Source organism: Mycetomoellerius zeteki, unplaced genomic scaffold, assembly GCF_001594055.1.
Source record: "Mycetomoellerius zeteki isolate Tzet28-1 unplaced genomic scaffold, Tzet1.0 scaffold106, whole genome shotgun sequence".
Taxonomy (NCBI): domain Eukaryota; kingdom Metazoa; phylum Arthropoda; class Insecta; order Hymenoptera; family Formicidae; genus Mycetomoellerius; species Mycetomoellerius zeteki.
Genome location: NW_017255975.1, coordinates 3,694,721 through 3,718,424, shown reverse-complemented (window position 1 = coordinate 3,718,424; position 23,704 = coordinate 3,694,721). Strand labels below are relative to the sequence as shown.

Genomic DNA, 23,704 nt, shown 5'->3' with positions numbered 1-23,704 from the left:
TCATTTGACATCGTTTAACATATCGGAATAAACGGATAAACACGAGTAGTGTTACAAGATGTGTGCATTTTATACATGGTTATCGGTACATGAACACTACACAAATTTATGTGATATGAATATTAATATATAATACTTTGTTTTGATTAAACTTGGAGTATCTTACAAAATATAAGCTCAAACATATTCTATTACATTGATAGATTGCTACTTATGTCTAGGATATTATCATACTGTATCAGTTCTGTTATAAACTATTAAAGCAGTAGTATTATATAAGTTCGTCTAGATGTATATACGCATATGATATACGTATCATTAAATAGATTAATTAAAATCTTGACGTATTTTAGGAATAGATTAAATTTTCAAATTCATTTGCATTGTTTTCGTAATTCTATAAATCTTACCTCAATTGTAAAAAACGTTTTTTTTGTAAACATTTATAGCAATTGAATTAAATAGATAGTACAAATGATATTTCGACACAGGTGTGATATAAAATATATGAAACTTTTTAACTAGAAATGTTCCTCTGTAAATAGCGAGGAATGATTTCATTTCTTTGAGTCCTATTCAAATTGCATTTTGACGCAATCAGGACACAAAATATAAATGTTTTATAGTTATCATTTACTGATGATTTATTTGGCGTAAATATTCAGGTGCATGATAATGCTGTTGCGCGTGAGCCAGTGAAGGGTGTATCGGAGGTTGAAAACAGCGCACGTGTTCCACGCTTGCCGCGTCGCTGTCTCCGCTTTTCAAATATTTATTCAACACAGCAAATATCTGTGAGTTCAATACTTGAAATCGCCTGATCCGATCCACCATCCTCTTCAAATGCTTTAAGGATAAATAACGTACATATTTAGCTCAAATGTGAGCTGTTCTAATATATATTTTATATATATTGTATTACTTACTATTCCTTTAACATTCTCATCTTTGCCATCCACACGTTGCACTCGAAGAATGTGATAGCAGAAATCAAGTGCCTCAAACCTACGTTGTTGGCCCAAAAGGACAATCATAGCGCATCCAGCCCAATGCAAACCTTCACCAAATAATTCTCTGCAAAAGAGAAGAATCGCAATCATTGTTACATTGTCGATACAAGAAAAAAACTTATATTAAGTGTTATACTAACTCAACGGTAAATTCAGTATCACCGACGGGAATACAGTATACAAATTGAAGCGCACTCCAAAGCCTATGGAATTCCGTGCATTCATCCACATTCATTACACCGTTTGCTGGTGGTGGTCCGACCCAGATAGGATCGTCTAAGAAGCTCCGTAATCTGCTAAGCACAACCTCGAATATCGACAAGCCGCAGCATAATCGTTCGCGTGTCAATAAATCTCCTTCTCTGGCAATCATCGCTTGCTGAAAGAACAAGTTGTACATAGATTAGATCGAAAAAAAATAAAACCTGTACTTCGAAGAAATATGTTGTATATTACTTACCTTAGCGGTACCTAATTTGTCTACGTTTGGAACAATTTGTAAAGCCCCGTACTTCGCCTCTAATCGTTTCTGTTTCGTTTCGGGTTTTTCTCCCTCTGAAAATTGCATACGTAAATAATAAGCATTTAATTTTGCACAGAGCTGTTCTTCATTTCTACTCGAATTAGCTCGAATAACACATACTGCTCCTCACCTTTGCAGTAAGGTCTCGGCAGAATGTTCTGAAACGGCGCTGCATGTAGCAAATCGCACACTTCTTCTTGCGATAGAGCTTGTTCCATTAAGAGACAAAATAGAATCGTATTACCAAATTCGCGAAAATTATGAAACAATTCAGTCTTAGCGTCTGGATATTGCACAATGTCGTTCAACTGAGCGTGATAATAGCCTAAAACTCCGGGAGATCCATAATCATATCGTGGAAGCTTGCAGACTTTAGGCATAGCTTCCATCAAAGTCTTCGTAAATTGATGCAGGCTTCCTTGGATCAAGGTCTTAACAATCTTCAAAAGTTCTTCCATAACCACAGCTATTCCTTGATACCCAAGAAGCTTACATATTGTACGAAAATGATGCGGACCGACAAATCCCGTATATTGTCCATATTGAGTGCTATAAGCCAGATTTAACTGCTTACTACCCCAGAGATAATGGTGCGACATTTGAGGCGGTTTATCTCTATGAACGGGTTGTACAAATTGTAGACCCCGACACTTGACAAATCTACCAAATAACACATACTAGTAATATTAAATCAATAATCCAGAATGTATTTAATGCAACATTATATATACCTGTTTGTGGCGGCGTTGTAACAATAATTTGGTAAAAAGTCGTAATTCAATTCCCAGAATACATGAAGAGTAATTCTTCCGTATGGGGCTAGAACATTATGATTCGCTTCTCTGAACATGGCATCATATTCATCTAACGCGAGCCACTTACTCAGAAGCTTATGTGTAAGGCGATTGACTTGCAACAATCCGTCTAGCTCCTGCCGGATCAGTTATCGATTAATTGGAAGATGCTTGTTTACAGCGCAAATATTGTAGACACGCGTGCTTACCACGACTCCAGTTATATCGCCGGATTCGAATTTGCTAATGGCCAAATCTAGTGATTTTTGCATGTCCGCATTAATGCGTTGTGTTATAAGTTTATTTAAGTCGATACTTCTTCCCAATAGCTGAACATGCCTCTGTTTTAACAACGTTTCGTATCTATTAGCGCGGGGATATGGAAGTAAATATGCTCCGAGAGCGACACATTCCACTCTGAATCTTTTGTCCAATAGAATACTGGCTGCTAGTTGCTTATAATGCGCGAAAATCTGTTCACTAAGTTTGTAAACAAATTGATCAAAGCACAGATTCACTTCGGCTTCCACTTCATCATACAGAAATTGTTTGCGAAATATCGTCAGTGCGTATAAGGCGCTGTCATTATATAAATCTAGAGGATACAAAACATACCTGTAAAATAAATAATAGCAATGATATTACATGGAATAATTATATAATACTATAGAACACAAACTTGTATGTGTGCATTCTAATTTGTAAGAAGCACTATTTTATATATATATATATATATATTGACAACCATTTTACTCATATAAAAACTTACTCCATCATTGATGGTTCCTTGCTTCTTAATATATGATCAGTTAATATCCATGGCATAGACATTTCAATGGGAAACTGAAACATTTTATCGATTAAACATTTGAATATAAAATATAACGAATGGTATTTCTATGTGGCATCTTTTACAACGGAGGTAGGTGTGAAATAATATCTGAAACACTGAGCTTTAAACTTTATAGTTTCCGGCACGTTTTGGACGTGACATCGATTATCTATCGCGCGCGCGCGCGCGTACGCACAATAAACGGAAAATACCTGAATGCGTTTCTCCATGGTGATTAGGTCGCTGCACTCCTCGTTATGCTGGTGACGTACTTGGCATTTCTAATCATGAAATAAATTACAGAAACGACTATTTTCATAATCACAGCTTCATAATCGCTCATAATAACTTCAATATGTAAGTCATGGGAAAAGTGTTAAAACAAATCCCAAAATTTATATCCATTAATCAATGAATACTAAAATATATACACGCTCACGGCTCAAATTAAATGAATACGATTGTCCATATACAGCTATTAATTTTTTTTAATCGACAAATTATACGAAATTTTAAAATTGCGTTGAGTGTTTATAAAATTAAAAAATTAATATTTACCTGTATTTTCCTACCCATTGTCATTTCTAGATAAAATTCTCTGTACCATAGTTGCGATAAATCACAACAATTTTGTAGAGATTCTACGAAAAAAAAATAGAAAATTTGTAAGACAAAAAAATAATTTGAAAATAATATTACTTACCACTGAAATTTAGAAGATAACTCCAATAAAAACTAGTTTTATGGAACTGATCAATTTGAACAAGATATTGGCCATCGATGTCTTTCCTCAGAGTGCGTTTCCCACCGCTTTTGTCGGCAATTAATGATTCCAACATAGTTCGTACCATATATAATTGTGTGGAAGACGGTCCTATTTCATTTTATCGTAATAAGTTTCCAAAGTCAATAACGATATACAAATAATTAAATATATGCAACGTATTAATATGGAAGACTGACCAACGTTTCTTCGCGGGACTTTAATGCCGAACCCATTGTCTGGATCTTTTTTGCCTTTTAAAGCAGGATCTCCGAGTGGTTCTACTCCGAAATGCCAATCCGCACAAGTTTCTCTAACGGAAACAATTATACTGAAACAAGAAGATAAAAGAAATGACATATGAGATTACTTTTTCAATTTTAAAGCTATTTTAACTATTAAGCAATTTCTATAAATTTCACTCATACATATATATAATGTATCATATACTTGTATCACATATTATACATGAGAAAGAAATCTAAAATTTATACCACATTTAAATAATTTTTGCTCTAACCTTCGAATCAAATCCTTTTTATTTTTGATAGCTTTCCTTAAAGGTTCACGCAATGCAAGCTGTACAAAATCTTGCAACTCAGCATATATATTCCTACGTATCGCGTCAATAAAAACAGTCTCTATTCGTGCCATTAATACTTGCAATCCCTTAATCATCGCTATAACTTCTATAAGGGCAAATTTCTCTTCATCAGTATAGTTATACCGTGTAGCCTGTGTATAAGAAAAATAGTATATTAATAAAATAATTTTTTTTAATTAATAAACATGACAATGATGTAAAATACTAAGAGACGCTAATACAGTAATAATCATACTCTTTCATATTCTTCAGCCTCTTGCGGACATTCTTTGTTCATGTGATGGTCAGTGGGATGCAGTAGTTTCCAACTGTACAGCTCTGTTACAACACTAGTCCATTGCGAAAGTAATTGTAATCCACGTAATGCCAATTCCGCAGTATCTCGATTTTCTGTATCGCTTCGGCATTCTTTGTATGTTGTAATGACTTCGTTACTATATCTGTATATAATTGTGAAACGTTGTATCACAAAAACAGATACAAAGTTAATACGAAAGAGACAATGAACAAGATATACCTTGCCAATTCACTAATATACTTTACGTGATCTTCTCTAATTTGAGGAAGATGTACCATAAGATCGGCTTGCGGACTTATGCTATTTGATGACGAAGACAGTGGCCACTTTGAAGCGTCAAAGTGCTTCGAACGTTTGATATAGTTAAACGGTGCAATTTGCATATCTCCGAACAATGGTACTACCTCCAAGTTCTTAAAGATTCTATCGATTCTATCCAATTTCAATTTTTTCTTTTGGTCGAGTTTATTGATGTTACATAGTTCGCTGTCCATTAGGAATAAACCAAAGCCCATTACTTTCACCAACATGTGCTTCTCGTTAGGCGTAAGATACATCTTAGTTTCAAACATATGAACACAGATATTGACTACATCCGCAAGTAATTCTTCATATCCTGCAATCTTCTCGAGATTTTCTTTAACCGTATCACGAATTTTATTCTGAGTTGCCAAAAACATTGACAGATTCTGAGATTCTTGCAGTGTCTGAGAATCCGACATCACCTTTAAAAACTGTGCAGCTCTAAAAAAATTAAGAAAAACATACTTAAGAATAAATGCAGCTAAAAAGATTTAAATAAAATCTTGTTTTTCATAAATCACCTCCTATATGTGGAATAGTCATTCTTTACGCTAGATTTCATATTTTTCAATTCGTCCAGGACAGCAAACATGTTGATGAATTTCCCTAAGGTCAACAAATATGCCTCAGATACAAAATCTTTTCTTTTCTCGTGATGACACAATCGTTTAACTTCTCCTGAAAATCGCTCAATCGCTTTTCTCTGAAACACAAGTATGCATGAATATACATGTATATAATATATAAAACCAAACTTCGATTAACTTAACTTGCATTTAATCTAACTGATAAAATTGCTTAAAACCTCATTTTAACTGTACAATTTGTTGTCCCTACATTCTTTTTTCATATGTTAATCAATAAAAAATAATAAGATTGAAAGACCGTTCATGTTAAATACATTACTTTAAACTAAGAAGCGCCACTAACGGTCTGAACGTTAAGATGTTGAACTATTCTAAATTCATTTTAAATGAATTAATTTCAGAAATTATAATTGCGTGCCGATATGGTTGTCAGACTTTCAACGCAATCAAATCTGAAATATTAATAATCCCCCAAATTTCAGTAGTCTAAAGGCTTAGGACGCTCGCACGGAATGCAAGAGATCCGGCTTGGACTCCCGGCCGAGGCATTATTTTTCGCAATAAGTTTATTACAGTTTTTAAGTTGGGAAATTTGGGGGGATTATTAATATTTCAGATTTAATTGCGTTGAAAGTTTGACAACCATTTCGGCATGCAATTATAATTTCTGAAATTAATTCATTTAAAATAAATTTAGAATAGTTCAACATCTTAATCAATAAAATATTCTATCCATGTTTTATTATATTGATCAAATTGATCACAGTTTGGTCAAAATTACCATAGTCTGTTCTTTATGGATGAACTAATATATACACTCGTATTTAAAATAAAATAAGATCTGTTCTTCCTAGATAATCAGTATACTGTAATTGTATTTAAAATTAAAGACATACATTTGAAGTTTAGTGAAAGTAAAATAGAAAGTTTTAGTGTAATTCAGTACAGTAACAAAGAATAAATACAACAATATATAAAGGAGTTTAAGCTTACTTGAAAATACATGAAATTCAGCAATTTGTTCACTTCAGGTGCTAACACCTCGACTGTTTTCTCATAGATTTCTACTCGATTTGGTTGCTCGTTAGATTTTGGCTGTGGAATTGCTCGCGAGCAGCATCTCCAAGTATATAACATGACTGCATGCTCCAAGCCTTCTTCCAGCAACTCATTCTAAATATTACAAACAAGAGTTCATCCGAATTAACAATGAATTGTACACACGTTAGTTTCTGATCAAAGGATAAGCTTACCAGGCTCGCGTGTACAGTCGCCTCTTCTATATATTTGGCGATACCCGTCACAAAACCGTTTCTGTCCTCGAAATTGGTGTCGAAGTTCGCTTGGTACACAACGGAGCATGGTTGGGCCTCTATACAGGGTTGCTCGTCCGGCAGCGTAAACTCGTCGAGCACGTCGACGTTCGACAGAGCGTCGCCCAGAGTGACTTTCTCGGTCGTCATCGCGCCGCCCTCGTACAATTGTCCTCCGGAAGTAGCAGCGAAAACCGGGAGGTTAAGTGTGCTCCGCAAGCGACAGGATGTACCTCTACGTGCGTGATATTTACGTATTTCGTACGTACATCACGATATGATCTCGAGATCGTCGAAATCACGAACGAGATCGTAAAACATTGATGAGATGAGAGATACGGAGTCTTGGGTCATCAAGAGGCATCTCGAAACACTAGCGAGCGTTCCCCACGAAGCATAAAAACTTATTTCCTGATCTCGTCAACACCGCTAATCGCTTCCCGTCCTAGTTTTCCGAATGTAAAAAATCAGCATAACACGGGCGAATGTTTTAAACGGGGGATCAAAGGAAACACCGTCCGCGTCGCACGAGCGACGATGACGGATGGAGGGTCGATCCGGTCGATTGGGATGGGCAAAAGTCGATCGATTAATCGACGCTTTTCAAAGTTAAGGAACTAAATTTAAATGTATAATCTACTTTGCAAGTTTTGAAATGCGAGTTTCCGAAGAGCTGATTATCTTTTAATTTTGTCTTTCGAGTATTTAATTATTACGGATCTTGTCGAAATTCGAACGGAGATACAGTTTTCTATGCGTTACTCTAAATACAAAATGAAAATAAGAACAAGCGGAATGCATAAAACAGAATGATTCGATTAGGAAATATCATGTGCGGCAGACTTAAGCTTATTCTGCCGCACATACGATATGAGCACTTGTTTTATATATTTATTTAAGTTAAAAAGTTCATTAATTTTAACTTAACTTAGTTACATTTTATCGGTAATTATTAACTTTTAATTTGATTTTTTTTAAGTTAATCTTCAGACATAATGCGAGAGGATAATGAGCATATAGTTTAGTAATTTTATATTATATCATCAAAATAGAAAGAGACGCAACGGGTGCTAAACGCTACATAAATTGTCTTTTTCAGCTTCAAACTACAGATAGAATGTTAAATTTGGTCTAATATATGCGTTGTAATATATGCGATATACGTTTGTTTCATTTCAACTTACTGCACTATGTGTAGTTGGTGCAGTTCATTCACTCCACTACACAAGTGATGTGATCGATTTTCTGTTCCTGCACTAAACTGCACTCTCTTTCTCGCTTTCGACAAATATCAAGCATATACTTTTCTCACTTTAAAGGCCATCACACGTACAAAAATTTTAGTCGTAATCATAAGGCCGTAAGCAAATCGGCCAATCACAATCGAGCGTTTTAAAACGCGAGATCGTAATTTTGATTGTGATTGGTCGATTTGCTTGCGATCTTACGATTACGACTAAAATTTTTGTACGTGTGATGGCCTTAATGCGGGGCCTAGAATAGAAATTGTAACGGTCGTAGGATCTTAAGTTGTAGAAAATTGATCAATCACAGTTGATTATTCCTCTCATATTTGACTGTGATTGGTTAATTTTCTACGACTTAAAGCTGGTTCTACATTAGTCGCATCGCAGCGTCGCAAGCATTGCGGTCCAATCAACATCAAGCTAGCTCGACTCTGATTGGATCATAACGCTTGCGACACCTTGCGACATTGTGATGCGACTAATGTAGAACCAGCTTAAGACTCTACGACCGCTACGACTTCTATTGTAGATCCCGCATAAGAATCAGGTCCAAATGTTCAAAAGCAAGATGATAGCCCCTTGTTTGAAGTTAAGCGTCGTCTACAATATGCGAAGTAAGCTTGGTTTAAGAAGTAAGAGTAAGAAATTGACCAATCACAGTCGATTGTGAAAAGAATAATAGACTGTGATTGGTGAATTTCTTACTCTTACTTCTTAAAATTACTTCGCATATTGTAGACAACGCATTCTATTGTAGACCCCGCATTTCTTTTTACTTTTTACATCATGCATACACTAGTTCACAGAAAACAGACCTCAGGAATATACATTTGGTGCAGTGCGGTGTAGTGTGCACTACAAAAAAATGACGATAGCTTTGTCGATCTGTCACTGTTCGTAATGAGGAGAATGGAGAAGGTACACTGATAAGGGATGTATGTACACTTGCATACGTGGATACACATCACAAGCTTATCAAATAATTTTGTTAACTCACAGATACGAAGAAATATGTGAGATAAATCGTTCGGGGAAATAAGTTTTTCGTCCTTGTTATTTTTTTTATTTTTTTATATCTCCCAGCTATCTACCGCCAGTCGCTGTCAAAAAGGCATGAAACTGTCGAAGGAAATCACGGCCATTCCATAACAATCTAATCATCGTATTGTGTTCTACAGGACGGTATTGTCGAGACAAAACTATGACGAACGAAATATCGGTGAACGTTTTGACACTGAATTGTTGGTAAGCAGATGAAATTTTTACTTATTATTTTACAAAACGCATTTCCAAGGTTCTTATTTTATAATTCTTAACGATAGTGTCGATTACATATTTTTATCATGTATAAAATTCTTGGAACAATACTGTAACAATATCGTAACTGTCGTTAAGAATTGTAGAATAAGAACCTAAATGGTGAATTTTAATTCATGCTCTGTTGCTTCTGTTTCGGTAGGGGCATACCATATGTGTCGAGAAACAGGAACGAACGTATATCCGCTATCGCAGAAAGATGTATCAGTAGGGAATACGATATAATCTGTTTGCAAGAAATTTGGTCTGTCAATGATTTTAATCAGATAAAAACAAGAACACAGGAAGTACTTCCCCATTCGCATTATTTTCACAGGTATAGTTTTACGTCATCTCTGTCATCCAGATGGATTTGAATTGTTTTGCTATTTTTTACTAAATAATTGTAATCTTATATTACTTGTATAGTGGAGTCTTGGGATCAGGAATATGTATCTTGTCAAGATATCCCATTCATGATGTTATGTTTCACAAATGGCCTTTAAATGGTTATGTTCATAAGATACACCATGGAGACTGGTTCGGTGGTAAAGGAGTTGGGCTGTGTAAAATAAAAATTTTTAACATGTATATCAATGTTTATATCACACACGTACGTCCATCTAGCAAACCTTTTCGTTGCTATTTCATCATGCATAAAATATCCTTTTATGTGATATAAATAATGTAACGTATATTCGGACAGCTTATGATGATTTTTAAAAGATATCAAATATTTGTTGTTTTTATTTTGCAGTTACACGCGGAATATAATCGCGAGAATGACGAGTATATGGCTCATAGAGTGCTACAAGCATTTGATACTGCTCAATTCGTAAAGATGACGAGTGGCGGCGTGGACGCTATCATATTAGCTGGCGATCTTAATACAGAACCGCAGGACTTAGCTTATAGAATTATACGCGGTGTTTCTGGTTTAGCAGATACATGCCCTGATAGTCAGAGCCACATAGGGACCAACGAATGTGCCAATAATAGTTACACCGGCTCAAAACTTGCTCGAACACAGCCAAATGGAAAGCGTATAGATTATATTATGTATTTAGGTTCGAAGACTGTGAAGGTAAAGGATTAACGCAACGAATATGAAAATATTGATACGATGTATAATAATACATTAAAACTTGTAGGTTGAAGTTGCAAATTGTGGACATCCCTTGCCAAATCGTGTGCCATATAAGGATTTTAGTTATTCCGACCATGAAGCTGTGATGGCTACACTTAAATTCGTTAATGGTAAGCAATGTATTTAAATATTCCACATTATATATAACATACATAAACATTTATCTATTTTTTTAATTTACTTCAATTAATAGTTTAGATCTATATATTTATTTGCAGATAAACATGATATAAAAGATCTAGATATTATCGATTCTCTGAAAGAAGCAATAGAAATTTGCGAAGACGCATTGAAAAGTGTACAACGCCAACGTTTTTGGTATACATTGTCAACCTGCATGCTAATCATTCCGTTAATTTGGATCATCTGGCTAAATTGCATGAACATATCTTTAGCTGCAGATATCGGTTTGAATATAGTATGTATTCTTCTGACTGCATTGTTATGTTACACTGTATTTATGAGTTCACTATGGAATTGCGCAGAGAAGAATGCATTAAGAGCAGGACGTTTAGCTATAGAAATTTACATGACACATTTGGATAATAATCAAAACTGAATGTCAAATTTCTACACTAATATAGATCTAGTAAACTACCAATTAACAGTAACATACAATAACATTAATGTTATAAACAATAAGAATCTTATTTTTAGACCGTACAATGTGGGAAACACAATTAATAATAGAAATTTAACAGCTTATACCAGTTCTTTTAATGCTTTAAATAATTCAATGTGAATTATATATATACTATATATACTATACTTGCATATATAACATATTTGTAATCCTTCAAACTGCGCGCCAAATTGGTTTTCCGGACTCATAAACGCAATTAAACTACTAGACTAATATCACGAATTAAATTAAATTAACAAACAATTCTTAAATAATTTTGATGCACAATCAAGCATCATATTAGCAAGATGTTACTATGCTGAAAAACTGTAAGTAAATTTATTGCGAAAAATATTTCCTCGGCCGGGAGTCAAACCCGGATCTCTTGTATTCCGTACGAGCGTCCTAAGCCATTAGACTACCGAGGCCTTTAATATTATAATTAATGTTATATTAAATTTCACACTCAACAATATAAATGTAAAATATAACACATGTTGTGTAACAGTTACATTATTGAGTATAAAATTATAGTATAATATTGATTATAGTAATATTGATTATATATTAGAGTATAATATTGATTTTATGTTACTGTTGGTTGGTGTTTACTGGATATTATAATACTTCCAAAAGAGAGTTTAACATAACATAAAAATTGATAACGCTCAAATAAAAATTTCGTTAAATAAAAGAAGATATATATTTAATATATAAATTTTAAGATAATATTCGTTTTCAGTTTGCATTTATATACTATATTTATCGTTATGATTTTATTGTTAAATAAAATTTTGAATCAATATAAGTTGAGTTCAAAAAAGTTAGTATGAATATTAAAGCATGAATACTAAAATTTAAACTGTGAGACTGTAATGGTTTTTTTTTAAATTCATTATTAACAATTACAATTGTATTACATGTACGTTTACTATCTTTTTTTACTAAATGTCTAGACATAGACATTTATAATATTACTGATTGACCAACTATGCATATCATTTCACAGGAATCAACATTATGGTAAAATATATCTATTTACATATGCATGCATTTATATTTCCATTATAATGCTGAAATTAAAATTTAGTTTTTCAAATCCAGTCTTTCAAGCGTAATTGCATTTCGTTTTATACGAGTTGCGTTTTCTGATATCAATACTATAATATAATATTAAATAACATATATTATATATAGGTTTATAAAATTTTCCAAGATAAGCAGTATTTTCTCAATATGGCATTATATATTTTATTATAATTATAATACAATACTATAAAACGAATGGTTATTACCTTTAAAATTTCCTACAAGCTCCATGAAATCTCCATATACATTATGTTGCATGGGAATGTCTTTTAGTATAAATGTATTCAAATACATATAGAAATGTTAATTCTATATGGTTCTTATGCACATGTATACCATTCGTAAATTGTTATATACAATTTAGATACACATAGAATAAAATGCTTCTAATAAATAATGTTTACATAAGAGTACATACACATATATATATATTTATATTATATATAATATATATAATTGACTAAGCAGTGTGTAGCCAAACAAAATTGATATGAAAGCTCAAAACATGGCTGTTCTTGTATAGTATAGCTTTCATAAATTTGCTTCCTTCTCAGTGATATTAAGAACATTATCTAAAAGAATATTTGTAAATTTGTTTTATAATGATAAAATTGCCTACATTTTCTCAGACGCTCTTTGGTTTTCTTTCCTTTCACAGTACTTAGGGCAGTTGCTCCACGTAATTCTTCGGTACTAAACCCGTTTTACCGTTTAATGTACCTTCTAGCCAACCTGGCTCCAAAGAGGCCTTAACTGTAATAATACATTTTGTTACGTGCCTCTTTCAAATCTTTATAAAAATCAATACTTTCGTGTCGCTCTTACCATTTGTGATAATTTGGTTTGGTTCAAATGATAATTCGCCATCGTTTTCCGCCATACACGCATATAAGGTTCGCACTCTCCTGAGAATTTATATAAACTTATAGAGAGAGTCCCCCTTCCTAAATTTTATGTATAGAATACTTACCAAATTCCTGGAATTTGACCAGGACTCGAACGTCCACTACTGGGTGAAGTGTTGATGCTGTAATTATGTATAGAATCATGATAATAAAAAAAATATCGAATAAAATATTAAAAAAGTAGATTTTTGTTAATGAAAGAATTGGGACATCTTACGGACATATCGATGACGAGTTGCTACGCTGAGGATAAGCCGTGGGATAGTGCACGGATATCATGGTGCCACGTTTTTGCTTGATTGGTAATTCGCCTGTAAAGGGATGAGGATCCGAGGCGATTGATTCACTCGAACTGCTCGTGTTGCCACCGCTTAGAACTGGGATAATAACATTTTCGTTTAGAAGACGATATTAAAGATTATTGCGAAAGAACATAAGAAAGAAGAATGTAACAAGACCTTTGTCGGTTGAATGATACATAAGGTTCGCGTTAGTCAATTTTATGCGACTGCTGCTGGTACCGCCACCGCGACTATCCAAGTACGACGGTATACGATGACTTGTGTTATCAAGATCTTCTCGATCGTAATCTCCATTATTTCTCTCATCAATAGTAGGCGACTTATTAACAGTCAAAGGCTGGCCGTCGTAATAAGATCTTGTAACGAGCTATATATATAATATATAAATATATATATATATATATACACGGAATATACATAACGATGAAAGAAGACAATGCTACAAACTTACGTGCGCGTGTGATGATGCGGGTGTAACTGTTGTGTGTATCGCTGTGTGTAGCGGATATCGTAAAAATGCCGTTCCATTACCCGAGGAAGTTGGACCTTCTTCCATTTTAATGCATTGCGATTTACTTGGGATAACAGTGGCTTGTAGTGTAGACTGCGCTGCTACTGCGCGCTGCAAAGAATCTTGGGGTGGTCCAGCTACTATTCTTTCATAATTCTCAATCAATATTTCCACAACAATATTGTAAAATTTAATGTCCATTATAGAAGCTACTGTTTCTTCTTCTGGTCGTAATAAAGTCGGACCAAAACATACTGCCAAGTTCCCCACAGTCATCAGATTTTTATCACTTTTTTTTGCCACGCTGAAAATTTTATCCAAATTTAAACAAAATGTAACAAAAGTAAAATATTTTTGACATAAATATCCGAGTTGAGATAAACAAGTAAAACTTAGAAGTACACACATATAATAAAACGCTAAATTCTATAAATTAATAATGTCTCTTACCTGCAAAGATGAGTAATAAGAAGAATCAACATATTGAAATTAGGTTTAGGCAATCGATAAACGAGATTGTGTATATCATTTATCCGAGTTTCCTTCATCTCCTGTTCTGTTAAATATCATAATATAAAAATCACAATGGAACTTTAGTTTTATACAGAAAAAATATTGAAAATAATAATAGGGAGAGCGAATTGAAGTATTTAAGAAAAATGGAGAGATAGAAGAAAGAAAGCGGATCTATCGTGAAATTTCTTTATCTCCAAGAATAGATACAATGGCAAAAATAAAATAAAACAATATATTATCAAGAATACCTATACGCACTCGCAGCTGTAATGAAGCTATTGTAGTATCGGAAAGTCATTAATGGCTCGGACAATGTTCTCAGGTAAGTTTTGAGCGAACTGGTAATAGTTTTACTTTCCCATTCAAAACGATCGTTTAAGCTAAGCTTATCCACTTTCCTCTTATCGAGACCCATTGTTAAAAGTTTATTTACTTTAGAGGCAACTCCGACCACTCTGTATAAACCTTGTTCTTCTAGTCCTGTCGACAATTATTTAAAATTAATAGATTAAATCAACGTTATTAGACGAGCAGAAAGCTCGATTAACTGAGAAAAAAGTCAATTGTATCACCTCTATCTTCGAGCGCTGCAATACATTTCGATACGAACGTAAAACCGGTTTCAGCCAATGTCATATCTTCGGGTCTTGCGGAAGAACCTAATCGCGGACAAGTCTGGAAAATGATTACACGATTGTTACACGCAATTTCATCCATGAAAGATAAAAAAGTATATATATATATATATATAGTAAAAGCGACCATTTGAATATTGAAATGTACAAAGATTCTCACAGGTTCCTTTCCATCCATAGCATCCATCCATAACTTCCTATCCTCTTCGGAAAGCGCTTGGAATGTATATATTACACTAGGTCTGGAAAAACAGCAGAGAGGCTTCTTTAATCATCTTTTATTCGTGGTAAAATAAAATAATTATATGTTAAACATACAAATTCAACTTACTTATCTATGGCAGTGATGTCAAAGCAAAATCTTTTTTCGATAGTGTCCGATGTTCGTCGTACACAAGACCACAGTGTAAGGGTTTCCTTACCACTCTATAAAAAAAAATATTGAGAAATTATTCCGAAGATCCTTAATAACACATATTATACATATTAAGTTTCCACTTCACTTACAAATTTTCCCGTGAGTTGATTATAAGGGATCATAGTGAATTCTTTCCTATCCTTTTGATATGTGCAATACTGTTTTGTCCATGTTGTACCAAATGCTTCTACAAACATCATGTTTTTTTGTAATGTACATAGTCAGCGACATTCATAATATAGTATATAAAAGGTATTTATCTTAAGACTCACTAAACAATCAGTTTTCATCAAAGGACTTTTTTATACTACAATAAACTTACTTTTCTCCATTAGAAATAAATATCCTTCGCGCGAGTGTAATTTGTTGAGACCACTTTCTACAGCGGACTAAGAAAAAAAAGATGATATGGGTGAATGTAGAAAGCATACTTACACTTAAAAAATTCATAACTACTAATAAATAACGATCAATATTTAATGCTTAATTTTTAATGCTTGCACTTAAAATGATAGAATAAAACTACAAAACAACGTGTTTCTATATATCTAATTTTTACTAAGTAATTAAGAGAAAAAATACAAAAATTGCTATGTAACATACCTTTTTCATGTCCTTCATTTTATTCATAAGTGATTCAGTTTTATCCCGGGTAGCAAGGAAATTCTCTCTAGTCTTGTGAAACACACGCGCACACACACAAATAAAAATTAGTAAGCGCTTATTCATGCTGTTATCAATCTTATTATATTGGTACTTTATAGAATAATTTAGTCGCGAATGTTACAGATTTCATTTATCAATGGCTATGTTCTTCCGTATCCTTATACCAATTCCAAAAGGAAATTATAGTGAATATTTAATAATGTATTTCTGCTATAAATTCCACTTTAATGTATAATGTAAGTACAAGTTAAATTTACTTTATTAGCAATTACATAGCGCGCATTACACTTGCAAAACTCTATATTTTTGTCTTTTAAACTTTATTAAAATTAATTTTGAATTAATTACTAAATTATGAACTGTTAACTTATGCAATATGTAATTTTGGTTTAAGCTGGAAAAAGAGAACTCTTATCAATAATATTAGAAATACTATAGAGAAAACATGTATCTACATGTTAGTGATGCATATTTCAACAAGATTTTCTTGCATACAAACATACAGCGATAACACTAAATTATTAAGTCATTAAAATAATGCTTCTACGTTATCGTCACTCACAATAATGCATTAACAGGGAAATAAGTATACCGACTAGAGAGATAAAATACTTTTTGTCTCCTATATCATTTAAAGTATTTAAGCAGTTAAAAACGCATGACAGGAATTGTTACCAACCTTCTGAATTTTTAATTGTAGCTCTGTCATGTAAGGTTTAAAATCTTTCGCAACTTCATGACCTTGATGATAGAATGTCAGCCATCCAAACATAAATCCCAACAACTAGAACATTTTATATTACATTAGACTGCAATTTATTTTGCACATGTGTTTAATGTAGAAAACACATGAGCACGTAATAAAGAATTTTATTGCGTGCATATAATAATTTTTGTTCAAACTGTTACCGTTTCGACAAATTCAAACTTTTTCCGCTCTTGAACTTCTTGCAGTAAAAACACATATTCTAAACTAGCTTGAGAGAAGTGTCTTTCAGCCATCTCCAACGTTGCGTCAGCCTATAGATTATACATGCATACACGAAATGTCAATTACTTAATAATATGCAATCCTAATTTTCCATAGATCATTAAATATACCTCTTGCAAAACATTGTCCTGTTTTTTCGTGGACAAATTCAAGTAACGCTCTTGACTCTGACAAAATTTAATCGTCTGTTTCTCGAATTTCTTTTTACCATCCTGAAAAGTTACAACACACCAAGTAAATAAAACTAAACATATTTTATTGGCTTGAAATATTTTAGATATAAATAAATATATATATATATGAAAGATATATATAAATATAAATTATATAGATACAAAACATCATTAAACAACTTTACCTTAACTCCACCGATATGTTCTTTCCTAAAATTCTCCAAAGGTAATATAATCTGATCATACGCTCGTTCCAACTAGAAAAAGAAAAGCTATTTTAAGGAATGACATCATCATTACTAAGTATATTAAGAGAATCTCTTTCAAACTAGTCTTTCTTTATATAACATTTTAGAATTACAATATTCTATATCAAGATCTATTAAATGCAATGAATATATTCTACAAACTAATTTATTCATTGCATACCATGCGATCCCTCTCATCTTCTATGGATGCTATAAGTTTGCCAAATTCTTTCAAACTCTGAGATATATGAGTCTCGTCCTCAGTTTGGCTCTCGCCGATGCATTCAAAACTAAAGTTTTGCAACGTTTTGGAAAAGGCTCTTTGCGCTCTAGACAAATCTAGAAAAAAAAAACAGCACAACGTTATTATAACTAATTTAAATGAGAAACTAGATTACGTTAGTATAGAAAACTATTTTCTACAACGCGTCTCTGATAGAGAAGGAAAAAAAATAAAACAAGCAGATCGTTATCTTTCTAAATCCACTTTGTCGTGGAAGAACATTACAAAAGCCTTGACTTACTATAATTACGCACGGAGGTAAATTATATGTGCAACAGCTGTTACAACAAACACATGTTTCGATAGTCCGAATGGGGAAAAAAAACGTCGCGTCATGAACTTACTCTTAGCAGCTAGCAACAAATCTTTGACCTCCTTAACGAGCCGTTTGATCTGCTGACTAGTCTTTTCCAATTCGCGCTCGTGATAGTGAAGATTCTCGCGGAAGTACGGACTATCGGTTAAACAATCCGTAAACTCCAGTGGTTTGAGGCCAACACCCATTCTCGTTTGTTTACGAAAATTCAAGGGTCATGAATACGAAGGAGGAGGAGAGGGCCCCGAATTTAACTCGTGAGTCACGCTGTCACCCACGATCACTCGCGATAAGACGCACGATCACTATCATTACTGCAGGATTATTCGCGCAGATCCGCGCAGATTCGCCATCATCGGGATGCAATGTGTGCAAACACTTAACAGATTAATCCAGACTGTACATATACGTATACAAACACACACACACGCGCGCACGCGATTCGCCGTGCACAGTCCCCGCTTTAAGTATCGGAGCTCGACTGTGCTCGACTGAAGTGTGATTCAATATAAAAACAAAGGGCACAGAACGAGAAGCTCGTATCTGGAATTAGACGAAGAGAAAGAAGGGGAAAAATCAGAGAAAATTATACGTGTCTGTGATAGAGGTTCTCAATTCATGATTCCAGTACAAAAATTAGATTTTTTTAAATTGTGTCTGAGTGAATGTGAACGCAATGCGTAAAGGTTTATCCACACGAATGTACAAAAGAAAATAATAACAATTATAAAGGACACAGAACGAGAAGCGCGTCTCTGGAATTAGAAGAAGACGAAGAAGAGTAGAATCGAAGAAAATCGTCTGTGTTAGAGGTTTTCAATTCACGATTGTAATAAGAAAATAGGTTTTTTAGAGTTGTGTTTGAGTGAAGTGTAAACGTAACGCATAAAGGCCTGTTCACACGATGTACAAAGGAAGTCCGAAAGTCGTGCGATGAACAAAACACTTTTTTCACGTTAGTACCAACGTTGAAGCGGTTGGAGCACATGGTGGGTAAAATACATGAAATTATTATTTATTTAAACTGATAAAGCTTGCTTTCCAACAAGGACAGTTAGACACTGTGTTACACAGTGTCTAAGGGTGAAATCACACGGTGCGGAAAAAGACTTGAGAATGCGTCATTGAAGCAATCAATCAGCGCTATTCAGAGCTATTCGGAATAGTGCTGATTGGTTGCTTCAATGACGCATTCTCTATTCCGCAATTTTTTTTCTGCACCGTGTGATTTCACCCTAACTGTCCTTGTTGGAAAGCAAGGAAAGAGATCGTATTGAGGGGAAAATCTCGAAGGGAATTTCTCGCACCGTCCAAAATTTCTCATGTGCGCCACCAGCCAATCCGTTCTCGCGACAGCGTCGGCTTTAAAGCCCATTAAAGCCTGCAAAACGTTTAATTTGGCTACCCTGCAACGCGAACAGTTAACCTCGCTCCTTTCGTAGGCCAGCGGCCAGCGACGAGCGCGACAAACCAATCGCTGCTCGCACCACGACACACCCTTTCAATGCTCGTCTCGTTTATTTTTGAGACAATCCTAGCGAGGTAGTGGCTAATAAAAAATACGTTTTACGTTTATCTCATTGTCGACATCGGCCAATAAGATTTTGATGTTCGTCGGCCTATAACCAATTTAAATTGCGACAGTATGGTAAGACATTCAGCCTTTATGTTTCGTCCATCGTTTACCGTCACGTCTGACGCGTGCACCTGTAAATAAATAATCCCAGGAATTGTCCACACACTGAAAAAGTAGTCTCGTCCTCTCTGTCGTCGAAGACGTCCTCCACTCGCGCTCAGAATCGTACTTTTTGAAAGAAAAATAGAAGACGATTAACAGCGTTGTAAATAATCTAAATTGTATATTCTCCCATAACTGTATATATTCCTATTTTTTTTTAATGTATGTATATATTTTTAGACAGAGCAGCAAATGGACTGTGCGTTAGACCTGATGCGGAGATTACCTCCGCAACAAATTGAAAAAAACCTCAGCGACCTGATCGACTTGGTTCCTTCGCTATGCGAGGATCTACTGTCCTCCGTAGATCAACCGTTAAAGATTGCCAAGGATAAGGAGTCTGGCAAGGACTATCTATTGTGCGACTACAATAGAGATGGAGATTCATACAGGTTTGTATCATCAAAGTGGACTTCTGGGTCAATTCCAAGCAGAATCATAAAGCTTGTAATTTCTTCTCATAAGGCTTGTAAAAACTTACAACTGGAATGTTTATAATATTATATGATATTTTTATATAGATAGCTTCTTATTAGTTATAAGATTTGAAAGAAATCATAGATACAATTAATCGTACATTTACAAATAATCGTACATCTTATGGTACGCATAGAATTATAATTTCAATTCTTATAAGTCTTACGAGAACAAGTAATGAGCCTTATGATTTTGCTTAGACTGATATTTTACTTTTTCAAGCATGTTGATTAATTGTAAGACAGGATCTCTCTATCCTGTAGTTAATCAACAGATTTGAAAAGCTTTGTATGACACATGAAATATTAAGCTTAGAATTGATTAGATCATTTGATAGGAGAAAAGAAGATAAACTGTTATATAAGAAGATACACTGTATAAACATGATGTGTTTTATAGATCTCCTTGGAGCAATACCTACGATCCACCACTAGAGGATGGCTCAATGCCTTCTGAGCGATTGAGGAAACTGGAAATAGATGCCAACCATGCCTTTGATCAATATCGAGAGCTGTATTTCGAAGGTGGGGTCTCGTCGGTATACTTGTGGGACTTGGATCATGGTTTTGCAGCGGTAATTCTCATCAAGAAGGCGGGCGATGGTTCTAAAAAGATCAAAGGATGTTGGGACTCGATACATGTAGTGGAGGTACAAGAGAAATCGACTGGTCGTACTGCGCACTATAAACTCACATCAACAGCCATGCTGTGGCTGCAGACCAACAAGCATGGCTCTGGTACAATGAATTTGGGTGGTAGTTTGACGCGTCAGGTAAGTACAGCACTTGTATTATATCAAATTTTGAGCTCTACCTTCGTTGGTTCATTTAAAATTCTGCTTGTATCTCAATAGATAACTTTTAAAAAATTTGTGTTTTGCGTGCAATTATAGGTAGAACAAGACGCTCAGATCAGCGAAACATCTCCTCATATCGCGAACATCGGCAGAATGGTGGAAGACATGGAGAATAAAATTCGTAATACGTTAAACGAGATCTACTTCGGCAAAACGAAGGATATTGTGAATGGGCTGCGGTCGGTGCAATCTTTGGCTGACCAAAGACAGCAGGCTGCGCTCAGGCAAGATCTCGCAGCAGCACTGCAGAGGCGAAATGCCAACAATTGATCTTGTGAAGAGCAGGAAAGTTTCGATTACGATTACGAATAGATTTTATGGTATTTTTGGATCCTTTCATCTTGCATGGGATCTTTCGATTTTCATAGGCGTCTTTATATTTTTAGAATCCGTGGAATTTTGGATTCTTGAAAAGTTCTGAAATTTTTTGCGGCGGTCTTCGAGTTCTTTATCCGATAAGTCTTAAGATCTTGTTGGACTCTTGGGAATTTTAAATGCTACGACTTGGGCCTTTTCCAGGTCAAACCGTATCTATAGAACTCGTAAAATTCTTCGAATCATTGTCTACATTATCGAAAACGATACCTATTACTGTACTTTGTTGCCCTAAAGAGATACGAATCAATCATGAACGCGTTGATTAAACCTAAACAGTATGAAATACTTTGTTTAATTTAGAATGAAATAGAGTTTATTGTAAATATGCGGGAAAGGTGCAACGCGTTTTAGAACGGTAAATTAGATAAAGAACAATGTAAAATGCAAAAGAGTGAATTATAATATAGTTAACGCTTACTATGTAAAAGCTCGAAAAAAAAAAATACATTTAGCAATTCTCTCTTTTGATTTATATTAAGTTTGACGAATGATAATTGCAAAACGGTAAATTCATAACATTTTTGTAATGTTTGGAAAGTATTGATATTCCGCTTATACTGTTTAGGGTTAAATTTAAAAGCGCGTAACTTAGCGCTGAAAATAATATAAAACAGTTTGCATAACGTTGAAAAAGAAGTATATCATATTGCATTGTAAAGAATTTGTCCTCGCAAATGGAAACTTTGAAAATTGTGCACATAGAAATTGTATAAATTTTCATTTATATCAAAATTATTTAGATTCGAGGAAGTGGCAAAACTCAAAATTTGTATAATATTTGGACGTTGAAGGATAATCCTACCTACGTTATATTTAACATTAAATCTTACGTAATTTAATATTAAATCTGAGACATAGAGCTAATCTTCTCTGAGAGATAGTATAAAACGATTTATTTACGTAAAAGTTCAAAAGGAGCGGTTGCATTTTGCATTTGTTAATAATGAATCCATATATAATGCGCAAATAAAAGTTTTCAAATTAAACTTTATTTGTTTGTATTAAATTTCATGAGTACAAAAATCTGCTGGTACCATAGATCCTCGAAATCTGTAGATCCTCAATATTGGATTTTTATTATCGGAGCTTTTCTTAAACATATTCCGTATACATATTCCGGTGTGTTCTAGTATTCACGGATCTTTGATACTACAGATCCTTGGACTGACAAGTTATCAAGATCTCAAAGATCGTCAGTACCACGAATCTTGCATCTTGAAAGCGAACAATTTTTATGCCTTCTCTTATCCTCGTCCTCGAAACTCCTGATTCTTGGTACGTGAGGTGACGTAGATATTGAAGACTCTTGGTACTATAAATCCTTGAACCCTTGTAAACGACTGCGCAATCATACATATTGAGAACCTCGCATATTCTATATATGATCCATGAGCGCATTAGATTATTTCTTGTAATGGAGACGCAAAAAAAAAAAATACCGCGTAGAATTCGTAAGTACATAAATGAAAAGAAAAGCATTTTTTTTACGTTAGTGCCTTCTTTTTTTACACTTGATTTACACCACCGATATTATTACCCATAACTTAATTCTTCTGTAATTAGACTATCATAAGAATTAACTTAATAACGTAATTTAACATTTTTTTGTTGCAAATACCGAATGATGGCAGTGTGCGGGCGAGTCAGTCTAAGAAAGGACTAAAAAAGACATCACCGTATCGCTCCTGTTTGAATATTTTCTTCCAATATTTCTATACTATTATTTTTTTCATATGTATATTGATACCTTCTCTCTCTCTCTCTCTCTTTCGGTTATAATCAATCGAAAGAATTATGAGCCTGGTCCAATATAGCACACATAGATTACAGTATTAATTAATTAGACGTTATTTTGTTTATTTC

The 23,704-nt window shown here is 34.1% G+C and overlaps 4 protein-coding genes across 14 annotated transcripts; 2 read left to right on the top strand and 2 right to left on the bottom strand.

The window, feature by feature from the left end:
• Window positions 1-616: 616 nt before the first annotated feature.
• Window positions 617-7,177, bottom strand: Sra-1 (Cytoplasmic FMR1-interacting protein Sra-1). The gene is made up of 18 exons (XM_018451290.1): window positions 6,968-7,177; window positions 6,708-6,887; window positions 5,649-5,830; window positions 5,044-5,568; window positions 4,762-4,966; window positions 4,443-4,657; window positions 4,123-4,253; window positions 3,863-4,033; window positions 3,718-3,800; window positions 3,372-3,440; window positions 3,097-3,170; window positions 2,537-2,942; window positions 2,265-2,464; window positions 1,664-2,193; window positions 1,471-1,565; window positions 1,151-1,389; window positions 927-1,074; window positions 617-846 (listed from the first exon to the last, which is right to left on the bottom strand). Exons 1-18 carry the CDS (start codon window positions 7,175-7,177, stop codon window positions 634-636), a joined length of 3,876 nt encoding a protein of 1,291 aa, XP_018306792.1. The 3' UTR covers window positions 617-633.
• Window positions 7,178-9,045: 1,868 nt separating this feature from the next.
• On the top strand, window positions 9,046-11,387 carry nSMase (neutral sphingomyelinase). Of its 6 annotated transcripts, none has more exons than XM_018449771.1 (7): window positions 9,046-9,192; window positions 9,453-9,519; window positions 9,734-9,907; window positions 10,000-10,183; window positions 10,328-10,654; window positions 10,722-10,827; window positions 10,936-11,387. In XM_018449771.1, the coding sequence occupies exons 2-7, from the start codon at window positions 9,476-9,478 to the stop codon at window positions 11,274-11,276; spliced, it is 1,176 nt and encodes a 391-aa protein (XP_018305273.1). In that variant the 5' UTR covers window positions 9,046-9,192; window positions 9,453-9,475; the 3' UTR covers window positions 11,277-11,387. The 6 variants fall into 6 exon arrangements, with proteins under 6 accessions (XP_018305273.1, XP_018305255.1, XP_018305245.1 ...); XM_018449753.1 differs by having other exon boundaries at window positions 9,358-9,519; XM_018449743.1 differs by having other exon boundaries at window positions 9,274-9,519.
• Window positions 11,388-12,901: 1,514 nt separating this feature from the next.
• Graf (GTPase regulator associated with FAK) lies at window positions 12,902-18,784 on the bottom strand. 3 transcript variants are annotated; one of them, XM_018449702.1, is made up of 20 exons: window positions 18,421-18,784; window positions 17,975-18,132; window positions 17,731-17,802; window positions 17,483-17,584; window positions 17,291-17,401; window positions 17,061-17,165; window positions 16,319-16,390; window positions 16,038-16,104; window positions 15,805-15,902; window positions 15,629-15,723; window positions 15,425-15,539; window positions 15,235-15,337; window positions 14,921-15,142; window positions 14,597-14,702; window positions 14,087-14,450; window positions 13,792-14,002; window positions 13,551-13,710; window positions 13,399-13,455; window positions 13,254-13,333; window positions 12,902-13,181 (listed from the first exon to the last, which is right to left on the bottom strand). In XM_018449702.1, the coding sequence occupies exons 1-20, from the start codon at window positions 18,578-18,580 to the stop codon at window positions 13,090-13,092; spliced, it is 2,550 nt and encodes an 849-aa protein (XP_018305204.1). In that variant the 5' UTR covers window positions 18,581-18,784; the 3' UTR covers window positions 12,902-13,089. The 3 variants fall into 3 exon arrangements, with proteins under 3 accessions (XP_018305204.1, XP_018305212.1, XP_018305219.1); XM_018449710.1 differs by having other exon boundaries at window positions 15,458-15,539; window positions 18,421-18,782; XM_018449717.1 differs by lacking the exon at window positions 16,319-16,390.
• On the top strand, window positions 18,587-23,058 carry cpb (F-actin-capping protein subunit beta). Of its 4 annotated transcripts, XM_018449795.1 has the most exons (5): window positions 19,691-20,040; window positions 20,120-20,233; window positions 20,311-20,522; window positions 21,007-21,379; window positions 21,500-23,058. In XM_018449795.1, the coding sequence occupies exons 3-5, from the start codon at window positions 20,323-20,325 to the stop codon at window positions 21,731-21,733; spliced, it is 807 nt and encodes a 268-aa protein (XP_018305297.1). In that variant the 5' UTR covers window positions 19,691-20,040; window positions 20,120-20,233; window positions 20,311-20,322; the 3' UTR covers window positions 21,734-23,058. The 4 variants fall into 4 exon arrangements, with proteins under 4 accessions (XP_018305311.1, XP_018305305.1, XP_018305297.1 ...); XM_018449809.1 differs by lacking the exons at window positions 19,691-20,040; window positions 20,120-20,233 and adding an exon at window positions 18,587-18,649; XM_018449803.1 differs by lacking the exons at window positions 19,691-20,040; window positions 20,120-20,233 and adding an exon at window positions 18,960-19,204.
• Window positions 23,059-23,704: the final 646 nt, after the last annotated feature.